This window comes from Ambystoma mexicanum, chromosome 3p, assembly GCF_040938575.1.
Source record: "Ambystoma mexicanum isolate Mex_15411 chromosome 3p, UKY_AmexF1_1, whole genome shotgun sequence".
Classification (NCBI taxonomy): Eukaryota; Metazoa; Chordata; class Amphibia; order Caudata; family Ambystomatidae; genus Ambystoma; species Ambystoma mexicanum.
The window spans coordinates 487,934,231-487,950,039 of record NC_090925.1 but is presented as its reverse complement, the minus strand read 5'-3'; the positions used below and the strand labels follow the sequence as shown (position 1 = coordinate 487,950,039).

Below are 15,809 nucleotides of genomic sequence, written 5' to 3'. Positions count from 1 at the left end.
TATGTTATTTGTTAATTGTATAAAACCTACTGCCATGTTTATGGCATCGAAGCACTCTGGGTTGAAAGGCCCTATAAGATAAACTAATGTGGAACATGGAGTTTCAGAGGAGAATTTTTTGAAGACATGGGAATTGAAGCAACACTCTTGGAAACATCTTTTGAACTATAGTGGTTTGGTCTCTAAGAAAAGGTTGTCAGGTTGAGAGGTTCTCAATTTAAGACAAAGAGAATATATTCAGAATTGCCTCAGAGTTAGCCAAAGATTTAATGATTACTTAGTGAATTAATATTGTGCACCTATTATGATTCAGATTTATTTGGGACTAGCAGTACCACACAGTGTTGGTACTGTAGCTGACCTGCACATGGGGATCTGCTATAGCCAGGGGTCAAGTCCTAAAGGGACTCATCAACAAATGCAATGGGATGTGACATTGCCAGGATTTTGCATATCGAGGTGAAATATGCTAATTTCATTAAATTGGCTTTTCATAACCACTCAAATTGAACAGGACGAATGGCATTTGCGTTTCATAAAAACAACACACACACAAAACCCAGATAGGATTGTTTCTTCTAATAGTGATTTTTCGAAAAGTTAAAAGATGTGCATGTTTTAAACTCCAAGAACCAATACAAATGTTTTCCCTGGGATTTACAGTACCAAAATGAGACATTCTACCTTTAGTTGTTTGTTATTTTTCATCAGGTTATACAGTGCAGTGGTGAAGTGTCTTGCCTACAAACCTGACGACTGTGGTTCGATCCTTGTGGTAGGCTTTAATGCATCAATTCACAGTGGACATTAAATGTTTCTCATTTAAGCTGGGGGGACTGAGTCCACCCTCTGAAAGAAGTGGGTGGACTCTGTCCCCCCACGTGTACCCTCTACTTGAGCCCTGGCTATAGCCATGTGTATGCTCTATTGTGTCATAACTTACTACTATTTTTGATAAATCACAAAATCAGCAATCTCACAAAATTGCCTATACTGAAAGCACAGGGCCGGACCCCGCTCCACCTCTGTGCAGGGTGAATGGGTGGGGTTGGTCAAATGTCACTATCGCCAGTACACCACTGACTGGTATGCTGACCTTGTGTCCTAACTTCCTATTATTGGAAAAGTCGCAAAATCGTCTATCTCCTGAAATCGGCCATACTGATAGCACAGGGCCAAACACAGTCCTGTGCAGGGCCAATGGGTAGGGTTGGTCAGATTTCACTATCACCAGTACACCACAGACGGGTATGCCAATTTCAGGCCGAAATGTCAGCACACCAACTGTTGTGGGGATGGATCCAACAATCGCAAAATTGGCAATCTCCCAAAATCGCCTATACCGACAGCACATGGCTGAACCACGCCCTGTGCAGCGCAAATGGGTGGGGTTGGTCAGATTTCACTTTCGCCAGTACAACCCAGACTGGTATGAAAACCGTGGGCCAAAATTTCAGTCCATCAGCTGTTATGGGGCTGGAGCCAACCCTGAACATACAAACACACTTTCACAAATATATATATATATACAGATTCTACTAGTATTGGTACCTTTAGAGGGTGCAAGTTTGATAACTACATATTCAACTTTCATTTTGGGATGATTTCTGGTCTGATGAAGTTTGCGCCATCCCAAATCTGCATTTCAGAACATCCCCTGATTGAATGTATTGCTTTCTATTACATGATAGGAGGTAAGAATGAAACTTTACCTTAAAATAGCAAGTTATTACCGTAAAACGGACAACACAAAGTAAAAAGAAAAACATCCTATGTAAAGTGATCCCAGCCGCAAGGCCTGCTGCAAGCTAATCATTACACTAATCAATTTATTTACATTTAAGTGAAGTAAAGAATGTCTTTACTATTTATTCTGTGCATGTATTAAGTAATGTCTGAAATATTGTTTAAAGTTAATTTGCTGTTGAGGGATCTGTGTGACATACAGATAAATATGGAATTGGAAATCCCATTGTCCAAGCCAAACCAGATGGCCTCAAAAATATCTTGAGCCAATCTTTAATGGCTTACAAACACCCGATTGAATTGAAATGCATTACATGTGTTTAGATTATCATGTATTGGCTTGACAGGTTAACTGTATCATTAATGACTGGCTGTGTGTGGGAAATCTTGTCAAACACAGTCTATTGATTTCAGTACACCCCATGATAACAAGTGTATCAAGCACTAAAATTATAAGTACTCCGCAGTGCAAATGGCTCTTCAAAGCCGGCACTAATGGAAGATCTAATGGAACAGATGCCTCTTCATCCTAGATTCCATGAGTGGATGGGACTAGAGAATGGCTTGAAAGAAACAATAATTAATCTGAGTTTATTGTGTTGTGAATTTAAAACTGCTTAAAATGTATCTAAGCTTCTGAATGAAGTACACAATAAAGCTATGTGGAGTATTGTGGCCTTATCCTATATATACAAGACCAGTAAAGTTATGGTGGATTTAAAATGAATTGGAAAAAAAACCTTTGACCTGAAATGTAACAGTAGGATAATTCACATGAGACAAGTCACACATTCCACAACGCTACCTACTAACCATCGCTGGAAGTTCACCTCCAGTTCAGTGCCACATTAGCAAGGCACTGTGGGTATTCAAATTAGCCCAAATGCAAGCCTTTTGCTCTAGGAATTTGGCTTTCTCTTAGAGTGCAGTGATACTCTATACAAAGCTCAATCAACTCAAGACAGACATTTTGGAAGGCTGCAAGACAACTACATACCTGGTTTCATGGTTATTAGGGATCATCAGTGCACCAGGTTTGAAGTTGTCTTGCAGCCTTGCAAAATCTCTCATTCACCTACCCTGAATCTTTAATTGACTCTATATCACACTTCAGTCATACCAACACTGAGAAGGAAGTCCTTGCAGTGCTGATCAGTGGCAGAGCCAGGGTGGAGTCAAGGGGGAATGACCATCCACCCTGGCTCCCCCCTGGTGCCCAGTGCACCCCCGAGCCTACAGCTGGCACCCTATTATCTGCTCCAGCACCAAAGGCTGTCTCCGCTACTGCTGCTGATGAAGGCTAAACCCTCCTGTGTATCATCAGATCCTCTTGTGCCTCAGCTATTAAACCGATCACCCCTGTAGTGGCCTATCACCTGGGTAATCTTTTCAAACTGTCCTTTGACTCTGTCTGCTTTCCCTCTACTTTTAAAATGACCATGGTCATCCCTCTCCCATCCAACCAAATGTTGACCTGTGTCACTTCTTCCTCACTACTCTAAGATGTTGGAAAGAGTTGTGTTCAACCACCTTACTCATTTCTTGACACACAAAGCCTTTGTTACCCCGTCCAAACTGGTTTCCACTCCTGCTACTCCACTGAAACTGCTCTCATGTATGTCTACAACTTTATTGCCTTTGCTAAACATTCCAACCTATCCTCTATCCTAATCCTCCTCAACGTATCCTCTGTCTTTGAAACTGTGAATCACTCTGATCTCCTCAATACTCTCTATCTTCTTAGGATTCATGATCAAGCACTTGCCCAAATCAAGTCCTACCCTGCACCTCATCAATTCTTTGTTTCCTGGAACAACAATGTAGCTCCACTCACTCGTCTGACTGTTGGTGTTCTGCAAAGCTCTGTCTTGCGTCCCCTCCTGTTCACACTGTGTATTCTGCAAACGGGGCACTTAACACCTCTTTTGGGTTCTCGTACCAATTCTTTGCAGACAACACCCAATCCTTTTGCAACTTTCCTGAACTTTCCACTGACCTATCTCCCAAATTCTTCGACTGGCAGTCTCTTATGTTGAACTCCTAAACAGAGCTGCTTCTCTTTCCTGCCAAATCCTCTCTGTTTCTTCTCCTCTTCTGCCTATTGAGTTCCCACCTGACACTACGCTACTCCTCTTCATCTAGAACCCTAGATGTCATCTATGACTCTTCACACACAATCTTTACCTTCATCAATAAAACTACAAATGTGGCTCACCACAGACTCCTAAAGGAAAATCAGGCACCTCCTTCCCTTCAAAGCCGCCAAACTTCTCCTAAGTACTCTTGCTTCACTAGACTGGATGACTGTGCCAGTATCCTCTTTCGTCTTCCAAATCATGCATTCTGTCCCCTTGACAAGACTATTAACTGTGTTACCAAGACTCTCATTGAACTCCCATGCTTCACTCCTACTTCCCCCTATCACCAGCAGGCTGGCTGGCTAAGTTTGCAAAATAGTGCCAAATTAAAATTTCTCCTACAAGTGCATAAATCCATCCACGGTAAGGTACTGCTGAATCCTCTATCAACCCTTAAAACCCTCTCGCAACCCTCACTCTGCCTACTCCACTACCCTTCTGGCACCTCACCCACCCTGTGCGCCCTTGCACTTCTGCTCTTTTAGGCTTCTTACTCCACTTACTAGGAACTCCCTGACATCTGCATTTTGAAACATGGTCCACATCGATGTATTCAAAAGCAAATTGAAAGTCCACCTACTTGCTTCTGAGCTATCCTCTTGACTCACCTCTCCAGCTTTACTTCTTACACCTACTCTCATCGGTAACCAGACTATTTCCTCTCTTGTCCCCACCATAATAGCACTTAATAGTTTGAGGCCAAAGCTCGTACTTAGCTGGCTAAACTGCGTGCCCGCTGATGCTTACTTGTCCTAGTTTTGTCCACTGTATTGTTCCCAGTATCTGTCCAATATACCCCTTCTCAAGCTCGGTCATCATGCCACTCAAATGCTCCCCATGATAAGAGGCTCACTGCTGCCCATTTATCTGCTATTTGAACCTTTCTACACTCCTATGTGACCAAAAGAGCGTGTTTACCTGTCTGGATGAATGTGTGGGTGTGTATGCATGCATGTAAATAAATAAATAAATATTTGTGGGATAGAAATGTGAATGGAACATCAGTGGTTATTTCTACTACTGTACCACTTAAAAGCATATAAATAACAGCAGTCCTTACTTCTTTGCTTGAGCATAGGGCACCATGAACATGTTTAACACACCGAGTTGCTAATCATATATAATTAACATTGCTCTAATCTTCCTTTCTGAAAATATATATTTACCTAAACAAATGTTTCTTTCCGGGCAATATGACTTTAAATACAGTATAAGTGCACGCCATGAATAATCAAAATGTAACGCCATGAGCCATAAAATACATTACAAATAAAGATGTATTTTAAAACATACCTGCAAATTGGTATTGCGGGCACCAACTGTTTTGGCCAAGAAGGAGATACAAGATAAATTGACTCGGATCCTTGGTTGTTGTTCTTTTCTTGCTGCTCACAAATCCCAAAATAGTCGGAGGTCTGGACAATGTGGAATGGCAGGTTCTTATTAGTAGACACAGGCGAATGGTCAGGGCTGGTCTTCCACATTTTTACCGGGATGCCGGATGAATGCTCTGCGGCCAAATTATTCATTGAATCCATAAGAGTGGTCGAAGCGGGCAGTGCACTGTTATTGTTGGAAGCACTGTCTTCCCTCAAAGGCATGTGCGGCGAAGTCTGTGGGGAGGGAGTCCTGGACTGCTGTGGAGAGGTGGATTGCTGCTGACCACTGTAGAGCTCGGCACATGAGTACCTTCGTTTGGCACCCGGCGATGAAGACCTTGATCTTGGACGAGGTGAGGGAGAATGTGGTCCCAAGCAAGTATCTTCTGTTATGCTGGTCCTTGGTGACATTATTGGTGAGGTTCTAGGAGAATAGTGAGAATGAATGTTTTGAAACTGTGGACATAGTTCATCACTATGACCATTATTTGGCGAGACGCATGGGGACGTGTACGGCGAAAAGGTCTCCGATATGAAACTTGCAGATGAACCACTGCTTGCAGGGCTCAAGCAAGCTGGCTCTCTGTAGCCCTCATAGCCAGGCACCGGCAAAGTAAACCTAGGGCTAGTGGCGGTTGAGTTGGATTGATGGTCCACCATAAGATCAGCCTCTCTGCTGCGGAAAGAACTACCGGAATGGATGAATTCATGCGATGGGGTGATTTCTATCCTAGGGCTCAAAGCCGAGGCACCAGCCGTCACGTAGTATCTTGACCCCAGACTCTCTTGAGGTGGATACCTGCCGATGTGATCTGTAGAGATCCTTGGATAACCCAGGGTGCTGTACGTCTTGAGGCCATAATCGGAGATGTCATCGTGGGAAAAGCCACCTCCAGAGGACGCACTGATGATTTTATGTGAGGTAGGCTCGTCTGGAAAAAGAAGAGTCTCTTTAAGCTTCCAGATAACAAGTAATACACAAACAATCATGGAAATCAAAGAATTCCAAATTCTGAAAAAGGACTATCCTGGAATGTGCGAATTGAAGCAACTAACAGTTAACCTTTCAGAGTAAATTCTGATGGTATCAAACGTGTTACAAAATAGAGGTTCTTTGCAACTGCATGCCCACACAATAAAACAGAATTTAGGAAAAGGTTTATGAAAAATTAGTCCAACTGCTTGGATTTTATGATCTACAAAATGCATAGCAAATACGTGGATCGAGCAGTGGAAACAATTCTCATGATGGCAACACACAACTACACTGAAAAGATAAATCACAATGTTCAAAGCCGAAGGCTGCAGAAGCAAGAAGTGAGCACTCATTTTTTGATCAACAGTTCCACTGGAGACAGTGATGGGACATGTCTGCCCTTGACTGTCCATCCCTGCCCTCTCTGAACATGTGTGGCACTGATTGACCAAGAAATATATCTTCATATTGACATTGTCTACTGGTTGTGAGGTTTTCCATGGACTAAAATGGCGTTGACTTGGTTCAATGCCATAGAGTCAGCTTCACATGCCCAGGTGCTTCCATCATATAGCAGGTGGCATAATGCCCATTGACAGCTGGCAGTATAATCCAAGACACATCCTCACATACAGTTCCATCTTTTCATGTCCAAGTGCAGTTATTTTACACCCAAGCACAGGTCAAATGCCAAAGCAGCCTCGTTTGACCAGATCTTGACCACATTCCAGTATTTGCCATTGTATGTACATGTATTCCCAGCACAGACCACGATGCACGTTCCTTTACTCAGACAGCCACCCCAACAAGAACATATTTCTCAGAATCAACGCTGCCTCACTCTCTAAAACTTACAGAAATGTGCTCACCTAGCTATATGCACAACAATGATGGATACATAGACATCAACAAGGACACACACACAAGTGCAGGCTCACACAGCTATCCAATAAGCTGCCATTAGATGGCTAGGTAATGCCATGATAAGTCCAGGTAGTCCCTTAATATGCCACTGGCTAGGTTTTGCCACCACATGCATGGTATTCATATCATCTGCCCAAGTATTCCAACAAAATGCTAGACATTGCAGTCCTATAAACAGGTTCTCCCCACATATGCCGTAAAATGCAAAATATTCTGAGCTACGCTAAATTCTTATTTTGCATGCAGGCTACTGGGACGATGTGTCTACATACTTGCACCATGTAAAATGCTTTAATGGCATATGCCCCCGTCTGCTCGCTATTAAGGTTAGATGGCCTGTGTTTCCTTTTCCCGACCTGTGTACACGTGTGCATCTCTTCCTTGGCACGCCACAATGCCGGTAATAAAGCCTATGCTAATCCAGCATATCTGCACTCTTTCTCCTCTCCATACATTGAGGCAAGACCAAGGACTAGCAGTGTGCCTCAGTGTGAATGGCACTAGTACTGACATTCTCTGATGGTGCTAGGTAAAGCCTTCATCCTCCTTAGTACAAATGGAAGTAGATCTGTGTGGATGGACTAAAGTATTAGTGAGCAATTCCCTCCAGACACTACAGTAGGTAGAAAGGGCTTTCGAATAGGGGGACTACTGATTTACCTAGGATGAACTAAGAGTCATCAAGAGTGGGAGAGAGCACAAAGTGGGCAGATGTCTATCTCCCCTCTAATCCCCTTTCATCACTTCTGTTGGCCCAAAATGCTCTGTCCGGGTAAACAGATCTATGAATCATTATGTTATATATCAGGCTTCGGTGCTAATTTATCTGCTGCCCCTTACAGGATCATTAAAAAACTACATCTTGGTACAAAATCTCTAGTGTGTGGTGTTGTCTACTCTAGCCACAGCAGAATCAATACCTGAAACACTCAATCCCTCCCTCAGCAAGCAAGAGAGGTTTATTGTGTGAAACATTCCACTTCATGAATTCTCAATAATAGCTGTCAGGCTGTTCCCCTCCCATCCTCTGACCTTCTCTGAGCAAGTTACAACACGTTGGTTACTTCCTGGTTAATTTCGGACTCCCCAGGTACGCTTCCCAAGGATCGAATTTCAGGTATATCCATACCTTCAGCAAGATCCATCAGGTTCCTGGCATAAGCTGCATCCCATTATTCGGATAGTTGCATTCATCCACCAGTGGGTACCGCTCCAATCTCTCTTGCGTATCATGGGTTGTGACGGGAGTGCATCACAGGCGAAGGATACGGGTGTCTTCTGTCTCTCCCCATTTCAGGATTGGTAATGGGAATTAGCACTTTTAGGGCAAGACAATACATGGAAAAACCCCAGGTGCCACCTCAAAGAGAGTGGGGCAAATCGTTGACCCATTTACCAGGAGGAGTGTGTGGGTGCGATTGTTACATATCACTCTGCCTTCAGCAGCAGTTTGTATTGCATCATCCCTGCATTCTCACATCCCCCCCAAAAATGAGAGTCGGAAGCCGGAGTGCTGGGGCTCACTTTGGTATTGAGACCTACTTGCAGCGAATAGAACACACGAGGTCCACTCCTGCTGGTGCTGAGTAGGATTCTTGGTCTGCGTGCATGCTAGACATGCCTATATAACTACTTATCTTTCTCCTAAATCCCATTACAAACCACTATAGCATTTTGCCATTTCTATTGTACACGTGCACGTTACACATCCAATGTGTGTACAAGTGCTGCTTTCCTTTTGCAAATCAAGGTACTTAAGGATTAAATGACCGCAACACAAAAGTGTGTGGCTGGTTCACAAAAGAAAAGCAACACGTCTACTCACTTTAGACGTGTAATTTACAAGCTCAAAATTAGCTTGACTCACAAATGAAAAAATGAATTGCCTCACAAATTAAATAATGAATTGCAGAGTTCTTACACCTCATTAAATATTGGCATGCCGCGTGAAGGCATGAGGTGGGTTAACATGGGTCATGTATGCATCATCAAAGTGGATAATAGTATTTTGCAGCAAACTTTATTTACAATGAGACTCCTCCTTTGGGTCTGATGTGGTCCTTACGAAAAAGAGCATCCCTTCAAGCTCGGTGTAATCCTTAACCATCTCTGTCCAACGCTTTCGTACAGAGCGCCCATTCAGGCGAACTCACCCGATTAAAGGGATTTCATTGTTCTCAACATAAACATGATAGCACATTTAGTGGTTGCACCTGAGCACTGTCACTCAAGATCAGCGCAGTCATGGGTTACACATACTTAACATGTTTACTGGCGTAACCAGAGATTTCTCAAAATCACCCCACAGGAAAAGACACTAAATCCAGACTGACCTCCAAAACCTGTTCCACCTCCACCTGTTCTTCAACAGAAAACCCCAAAACATTTAAACAATTTATGTGCATGCATGCTTCTTCTCCTGAAATCCAGGAATGGTCCCCCTTGCTCTCAACTTGCCCAATAGTGGCCACTCATGTGTGCCAAATTGTACCAAATTGTCCAGTATGTTCTCCAAAATGCACTGCACTCATTACCTAAATTGACTTTAGCGATGCCCGAAAATTTAATTCAAAGCTGAAAATGAGCCACCCTTTTCAACAAATGAGCAGGAATCAATCCCATTTCTTTTCCTAAAAATGATGCAAAGCTATCCTGAAAAGTACCTTCAATGGCAATAGTATGTGCCATGAGTCTACCCAAGGTATGTATGCATGTCTTTATCATTAACAAAAACAAGTCCATCACTTCCTTCTTTTCGAAATCCTCCGCCATGACTTCTCAAGTATGTTTACCGTTGCCAGGGCAACGCTTTAATTAAAGTTGAGGCACTTTCAAGCTTGCAAGATTGCAATGTCTTAAAAGACGTTACTCATCCAAAAGGGAACAATGTGACTGCTCCATGGTGCACCCCATATCCGGGCAGTGGTGCGGCACGCATCGAATTGTGGTTGGGCAAAAAGTTGAAAAATATGGTTACACACTAATTGGGAAGCCTTCCTTGAAATCTGTTAGGATATATTTCCAAACTGATGTCAACATGTCAACAAGGCAGACATTGCCTAACTTACTGATACTCAATGTATGGACCTCAGAACAATGAAGCAATCACTCATCGCCTCTGGGATTAACCACCATATCTTGCGGGTCGGACACAGAACTCTGGCTCGGTCAGTCATCTGCAGGGGATCTCATTCCCCCACATCAGGGCATTTCTCCCCCATCGGTTGGCCTATGGAAAGGATTTGCCTGTAGGCGGTCTCAGCAAGTCTTGCATCTAACTCAGGCCTTCTTCATGCCATCTTCAAATATATGCCTTCTTCCATATGTGTAGAGGTGGGTTATAAATGGCATATCATATCATATTGTGGGAGAGGGGCTTGGGGTATGTGCAGTAATCACTGTGCTGCAACACTTTAAAACGTTTGGCAGAGACCCAATGGCATTCGACTCATCTCAGCTTGCGAGACCTGGCTTGGGAGTGACCTTAGCTTCTGGAACTCTAGAATGGCTCCCTTTTAATGCTTCTTTATTCGTGAATGACTCTTTTAGAGAAGGAGCCAGCGACACTGTCCTGCTTCTCTCCTCCTGGTCACATTTAACAGCTGCTTTACTTACCAGGGGATGATACGTGGGGACATCAGCAGCTGCAGAGGGTCTGGGGTGCTCTCGCGGTTTGATAGGATTGTGGAACGTTTTGTTCAGTGTGTGATGGTGTTGTCAGGAAGTACAAGGGTAGGGGAGATGCTGGCCTAGAACTGTGTGGTTTCTGTGGATGAAGCATGCCAGGACGCTGGCAAAGAAGTGAAGGTTAGGGGCAGGTAGGGCACGGGAAAGGAGGAAGCACCTGTTATCATGCAGTAGGGGTGAGCAGGCCGGTTAAAGGACAGGTACTGGGGTTCTCCCCCGTATGCTGAGGACACAGAAGGAGGACCTAGAGTTGATGTGTGGGTGATGCGCCACCCAGTTTAACCACCACCCAATAAGACTGCACGCATTCTGCCGTTCATAGTAAACACTGCGCGGCAGCAGGGAAGGAAAAGGCACAGTGAGGGAAAAGGGGAAAGAAGAATTACATTGAAAATGGATTCGAGAGTAGAGAGCTCCAGAAATAGATCGTAGAAAAGGAAATCCCAGACAGGAATGCAAGACATGATCATGTTTGGCATTGGTAATATCCTTATACCACACACACCTGGTGGGAACAATGTCCAACTGCAGGCCCCTTCCTTGGTCTTCAGAAAAGAAGGAGACCTGCTTGACACTCTGTGGGGTGCAGCCATGCTGGGCTCCCTGAAATGGATCACAAGCAGGCCACCAACCCGCGCTGCATTCCCAGCATGTCTGCAAAGGTACTTGTCTGGAAAGCAAAGGGTGCATGGCGTGCCAACTACCCTCACGAACCTATAGACCTCGAGGGGTAATTCAACCTTTGCAGCCCTAATGAGCCCGAGGGTCACAGCAAAGCAAGGAAAAGTGGCAGACGCGTCAGGAAACATCACACTGAAAGAGGGTCGCACCTCTGGACTTCCTGCCTAAGGGCCCCTGCGTTTCCTGACACGTAAACACATGCCAAGGCAAAGGGGCAGTGCCAGCTGCTGCTGAATGGAGTAGTACTGCAAAGTGGGTGCTGTGGGGCGCTGCAGCAGTGAATGGGACTGCCCAAGTTACAGGAAAACACGTGAGGTGCAGATAATCGTTGGTAATGTTTTTTTGTGCTGCTGATATTACTGAAATACTTGCTCTGCTCAGTCTCCAGTTAAATCTTACCCATGAACCTTTGGAGATCCACCATTTTGTTTTAACTCAATTCTATCCCAACAAAGGTTTTTTTTCTTAGTTTAATCTTTGTTGTTTATTGTATAATTACGTGAATTTAAGATCGAAAAGTGGCTGCCCTGTAGGTCTTTGGACCGAGAGGAAGGTCGTTTCCACGTGAGTGTCCTTAGCCCGTGACTTTATATCACAGAATGTCTCATGGTTAATCTGATGGAGTACACTTCTCGACGAATACACGCAATGTTTCTTATGGTGCGTAGTGCAAGGGTTGAAGGCAATGTTCCCTATGAGGATGGCCTTGCCCGGCTGGCGTGAACACAGTGGGTGGTCAGAGGATGGGAAACCTGAGGGTGGGCTGCTTGCGGGCTTCACCGAACCGAGAATGAGAGGAGAGCAGTGACAATGAAGTGTAACGGGGAAGGCAGGGAACTGAATATACCGCATGAATTGCTATTGCTACAGCGTTATTCTTCTGAAGGATTGCCTGTGGGAATCACTGCGCCGAGAAAGGCAAGTTGGTAAACTAGACGCCAGCTCAAGGGCTGTTGGTTGAGCCTTCAATCTAATGCCACGTGAGTGTAGCGCCCTGCATGTGGTATGATAAAACATAGCATTGCATAGCATGGTATAGGAATGGCATGGATAGGCATGGTAGAGTTCCACATTCACATTGTTCCGTTGCATACCATGGCGCTATGCCACCTATGCATTTTCCCAATGCCACAATCACTTCTTCGGGGTGCATACCCATCCAAAATGCTATCTTCGCTTCCTTGCAATGCATACTGTAACACAATGCCACATTGTATTCTCTCTGATGAGGAAAATGGCAAAGGGCTAACTTTGTTTCCTTCCAATGCATGCCAAACGCAAAGTGACAATATCACTATTTTCACTGTATACCATGACACTGCAAACCTTTCATTTTCATATAATGTGCTTACACCTACACGTCCTGCAACTCTATACCACAAACAAAGCTCTTCAGCCTTCACTTTCTTTGAAGGCATTTCATGGGCACAATTACATTGCTGCCTTCCTTTCCCCTCAATCTATTCCATGGTTCAAAGTCACCTTCACTTTCCTTCCAGGTTTCCACAAAATACCAGGAAAACGTGCAGCCTTCACATTCTTCCAATGCATACATTGGTTCAAGGTCACCTTTACTTTCTTCCAATGCATACATTGGTTCAAGGTCACCTTTACTTTCTTCCAATGCATACATTGGTTCAAGGTCACCTTTACTTTCTTCCAATGCATACATTGGTTCAAGCTCACCTTCACTTTCTTCCAATGCATACATTGGTTCAGGCTCACCTTCACTTTCTTCCAATGCATACCTTGGTTCAGGCTCACCTTCACTTTCTTCCAATGCATACCTTGGTTCAAGCTCACCTTCACTTTCATCCAATGCATACATTGGTTCAGGCTCACCTTCACTTTCTTCCAATGCATACCTTGGTTCAAGCTCACCTTCACTTTCTTCCAATGCATACATTGGTTCAGGCTCACCTTCACTTTCTTCCAATGCATACCTTGGTTCAAGCTCACCTTCACTTTCTTCCAATGCATACATTGGTTCAAGCTCACCTTTACTTTCTTCCAATGCATACATTGGTTCAAGCTCACCTTTACTTTCTTCCAATGCATACATTGGTTCAAGGTCACCTTTACTTTCTTCCAATGCATACATTGGTTCAAGCTCACCTTCACTTTCTTCCAATGCATACATTGGTTCAAGGTCACCTTTACTTTCTTCCAATGCATACATTGGTTCAAGCTCACCTTCACTTTCTTCCAATGCATACCTTGGTTCAAGCTCACCTTCACTTTCTTCCAATGCATACCTTGGTTCAGGCTCACCTTCACTTTCTTCCAATGCATACATTGGTTCAAGCTCACCTTCACTTTCTTCCAATGCATACATTGGTTCAGGCTCACCTTCACTTTCTTCCAATGCATACCTTGGTTCAAGCTCACCTTCACTTTCTTCCAATGCATACCTTGGTTCAAGCTCACCTTCACTTTCTTCCACCCCACACTATTGGACTGTGCAACTTTCACTTTCCCAGCTCTCGGCCACCCTAACTTCTTTCCATTGTTGCTTCCATTGTTTACCATGACGCTGTGCAATGTCCAGTGTCTTCCACTGCATACCCTAACACGTCACCTTCACTTCCTGCCACGTCCTGCAATGGCACTGCGCAGCCTTCATTTTCTTAGAATGCAATCCACGGCCTGCAGTCCATGGCACGCTGTCACTTTCACTTCCTGCCGCATTGTGCTATGGCACTGTACAGCCTTGACATTCGATATGTGCAATCCATGGCACAGTGTCAGCTTCACGCCACACTATACGATGGCGCAGTGCAGCCTTCGCTTTCCTCCCAAGCATTTCCATGCACAGATACCGTCACTTTCATCCGTCGCATTACGTAACACTATTCAGCCTTCAGTTTCCTACAATTCATGCTGTAGCAAAGTTACACCTTTGCATATGCTTAATGCATATCCTGGAACGGTGTCAACGTCAATCCTTTCCGATTAAATAAAATATCACAATGTGTATCTTGACTTCCATTCGGTGTACACATCATTGCCAATTTTAATTATAATTGTTCTTTTATAACGCGCTTAATACCAACGAGTGGTTTCTAGTGCAGGATCAGAATTCGAACCTGCTTGTTTTGCTTTCAAGACAAACGCGTTGCCCTTGATCTATCCTTCCTCCACAATTCTATGTAACACTTAGACTGCCACAATGTTGCCCTCTTTTTCCTAATATTTATCACCTGGTAATGCCCATTCAATTCCTTCCAATCCACGCCATAGATCAACGTGTCCATCCATTCATCCCGCAGCAGAATCTCAACAATGCATTCACCCAGTCCATCTACATCAGAAAACCTCCTTGCATCCACACTGTCAGTCATATAGATGGCGCGTTGCACCGGTAACAGGAGTATTCAACAGCTATTCTTCATTGGTTTACTGTCTGCACTTTATGTTTACACACTACACAGCACACCGTGGATCTCTTCAATGCTCTGCTTAAACGTCACTTTCTTGCCAAAGAGGGTGCTGCCCCTGCCAACTACCCATGCGACCCACCGGACCACCACCACTCCCAGTGCCACGTAATAATGCAATTTTGTATGTATTCACAGTACCCGTCGTTTGTTTAGGTTAAGCACTGCCCAAAGGGTTAATTTGACATTTGCAAATCACCTGTTTCATATATATATTTGAACGTTGTTTTTTTGTCCTTGGTATGTGTTCCACTTTTGTTCTGGCCACTTCTTCGCCTCTTTATGTTATTGTATAGACGCCATCCTGGTTATTGCCTCTGCCCCTGTAAATGTGTTATTGTAAATCATTTCAGACCGAAACTGACATCCCTGTTCCTCAAATAGAAACAAATATAGATACATTGACTGCACATGCCAGAATCAAGCCACTCTTTCACTGTTGGCACATCTTCCTTACTTTTCAGACACCGCTTAAAAGGCTGCAGGCTATATGATAGCAGTCACACCCCTCCCGCCTCCTTTTTAAGACAAAACTCCAGTTGATGACAAATGTTCTATGTAAAGTGTAAGAGCTAACTAATATGCCCCAGGTGGACTCCCAAACTATATCCACCTATTAACCCATATGGCAGCGATTTACTTTAGGCTGTGCATCTTAAGGTGCCAGTCGTGACCTGTCATTAACAGGCACATGTGCGCAAAGGTGCACCTGGCATGAAGTGATTAAAACTATAATCACGTGCATGGTTTGCCGGCTATGTACAAATCCGATTGCTGTGCTTTTCATTTTACACAGCAATTGGCTGTGAGCACGCACTGCAAACAGCCTGTGCGCTCTTCA

General features: G+C 44.1%; 1 protein-coding gene across 3 annotated transcripts in view; it reads right to left on the bottom strand.

Moving 5' to 3' along the window:
- The window catches only part of NFATC2 (nuclear factor of activated T cells 2), a 477,760-nt gene that overhangs the window by 406,052 nt on the left and 55,899 nt on the right, over positions 1-15,809 (bottom strand). For all 3 annotated transcript variants that reach the window (XM_069651157.1, XM_069651156.1, XM_069651155.1), the window contains exon 2: positions 5,178-6,195. In XM_069651157.1, the coding sequence (XP_069507258.1) occupies positions 5,178-6,195 (1,018 nt within the window). The remainder of the gene's footprint in view (positions 1-5,177; positions 6,196-15,809) is intronic.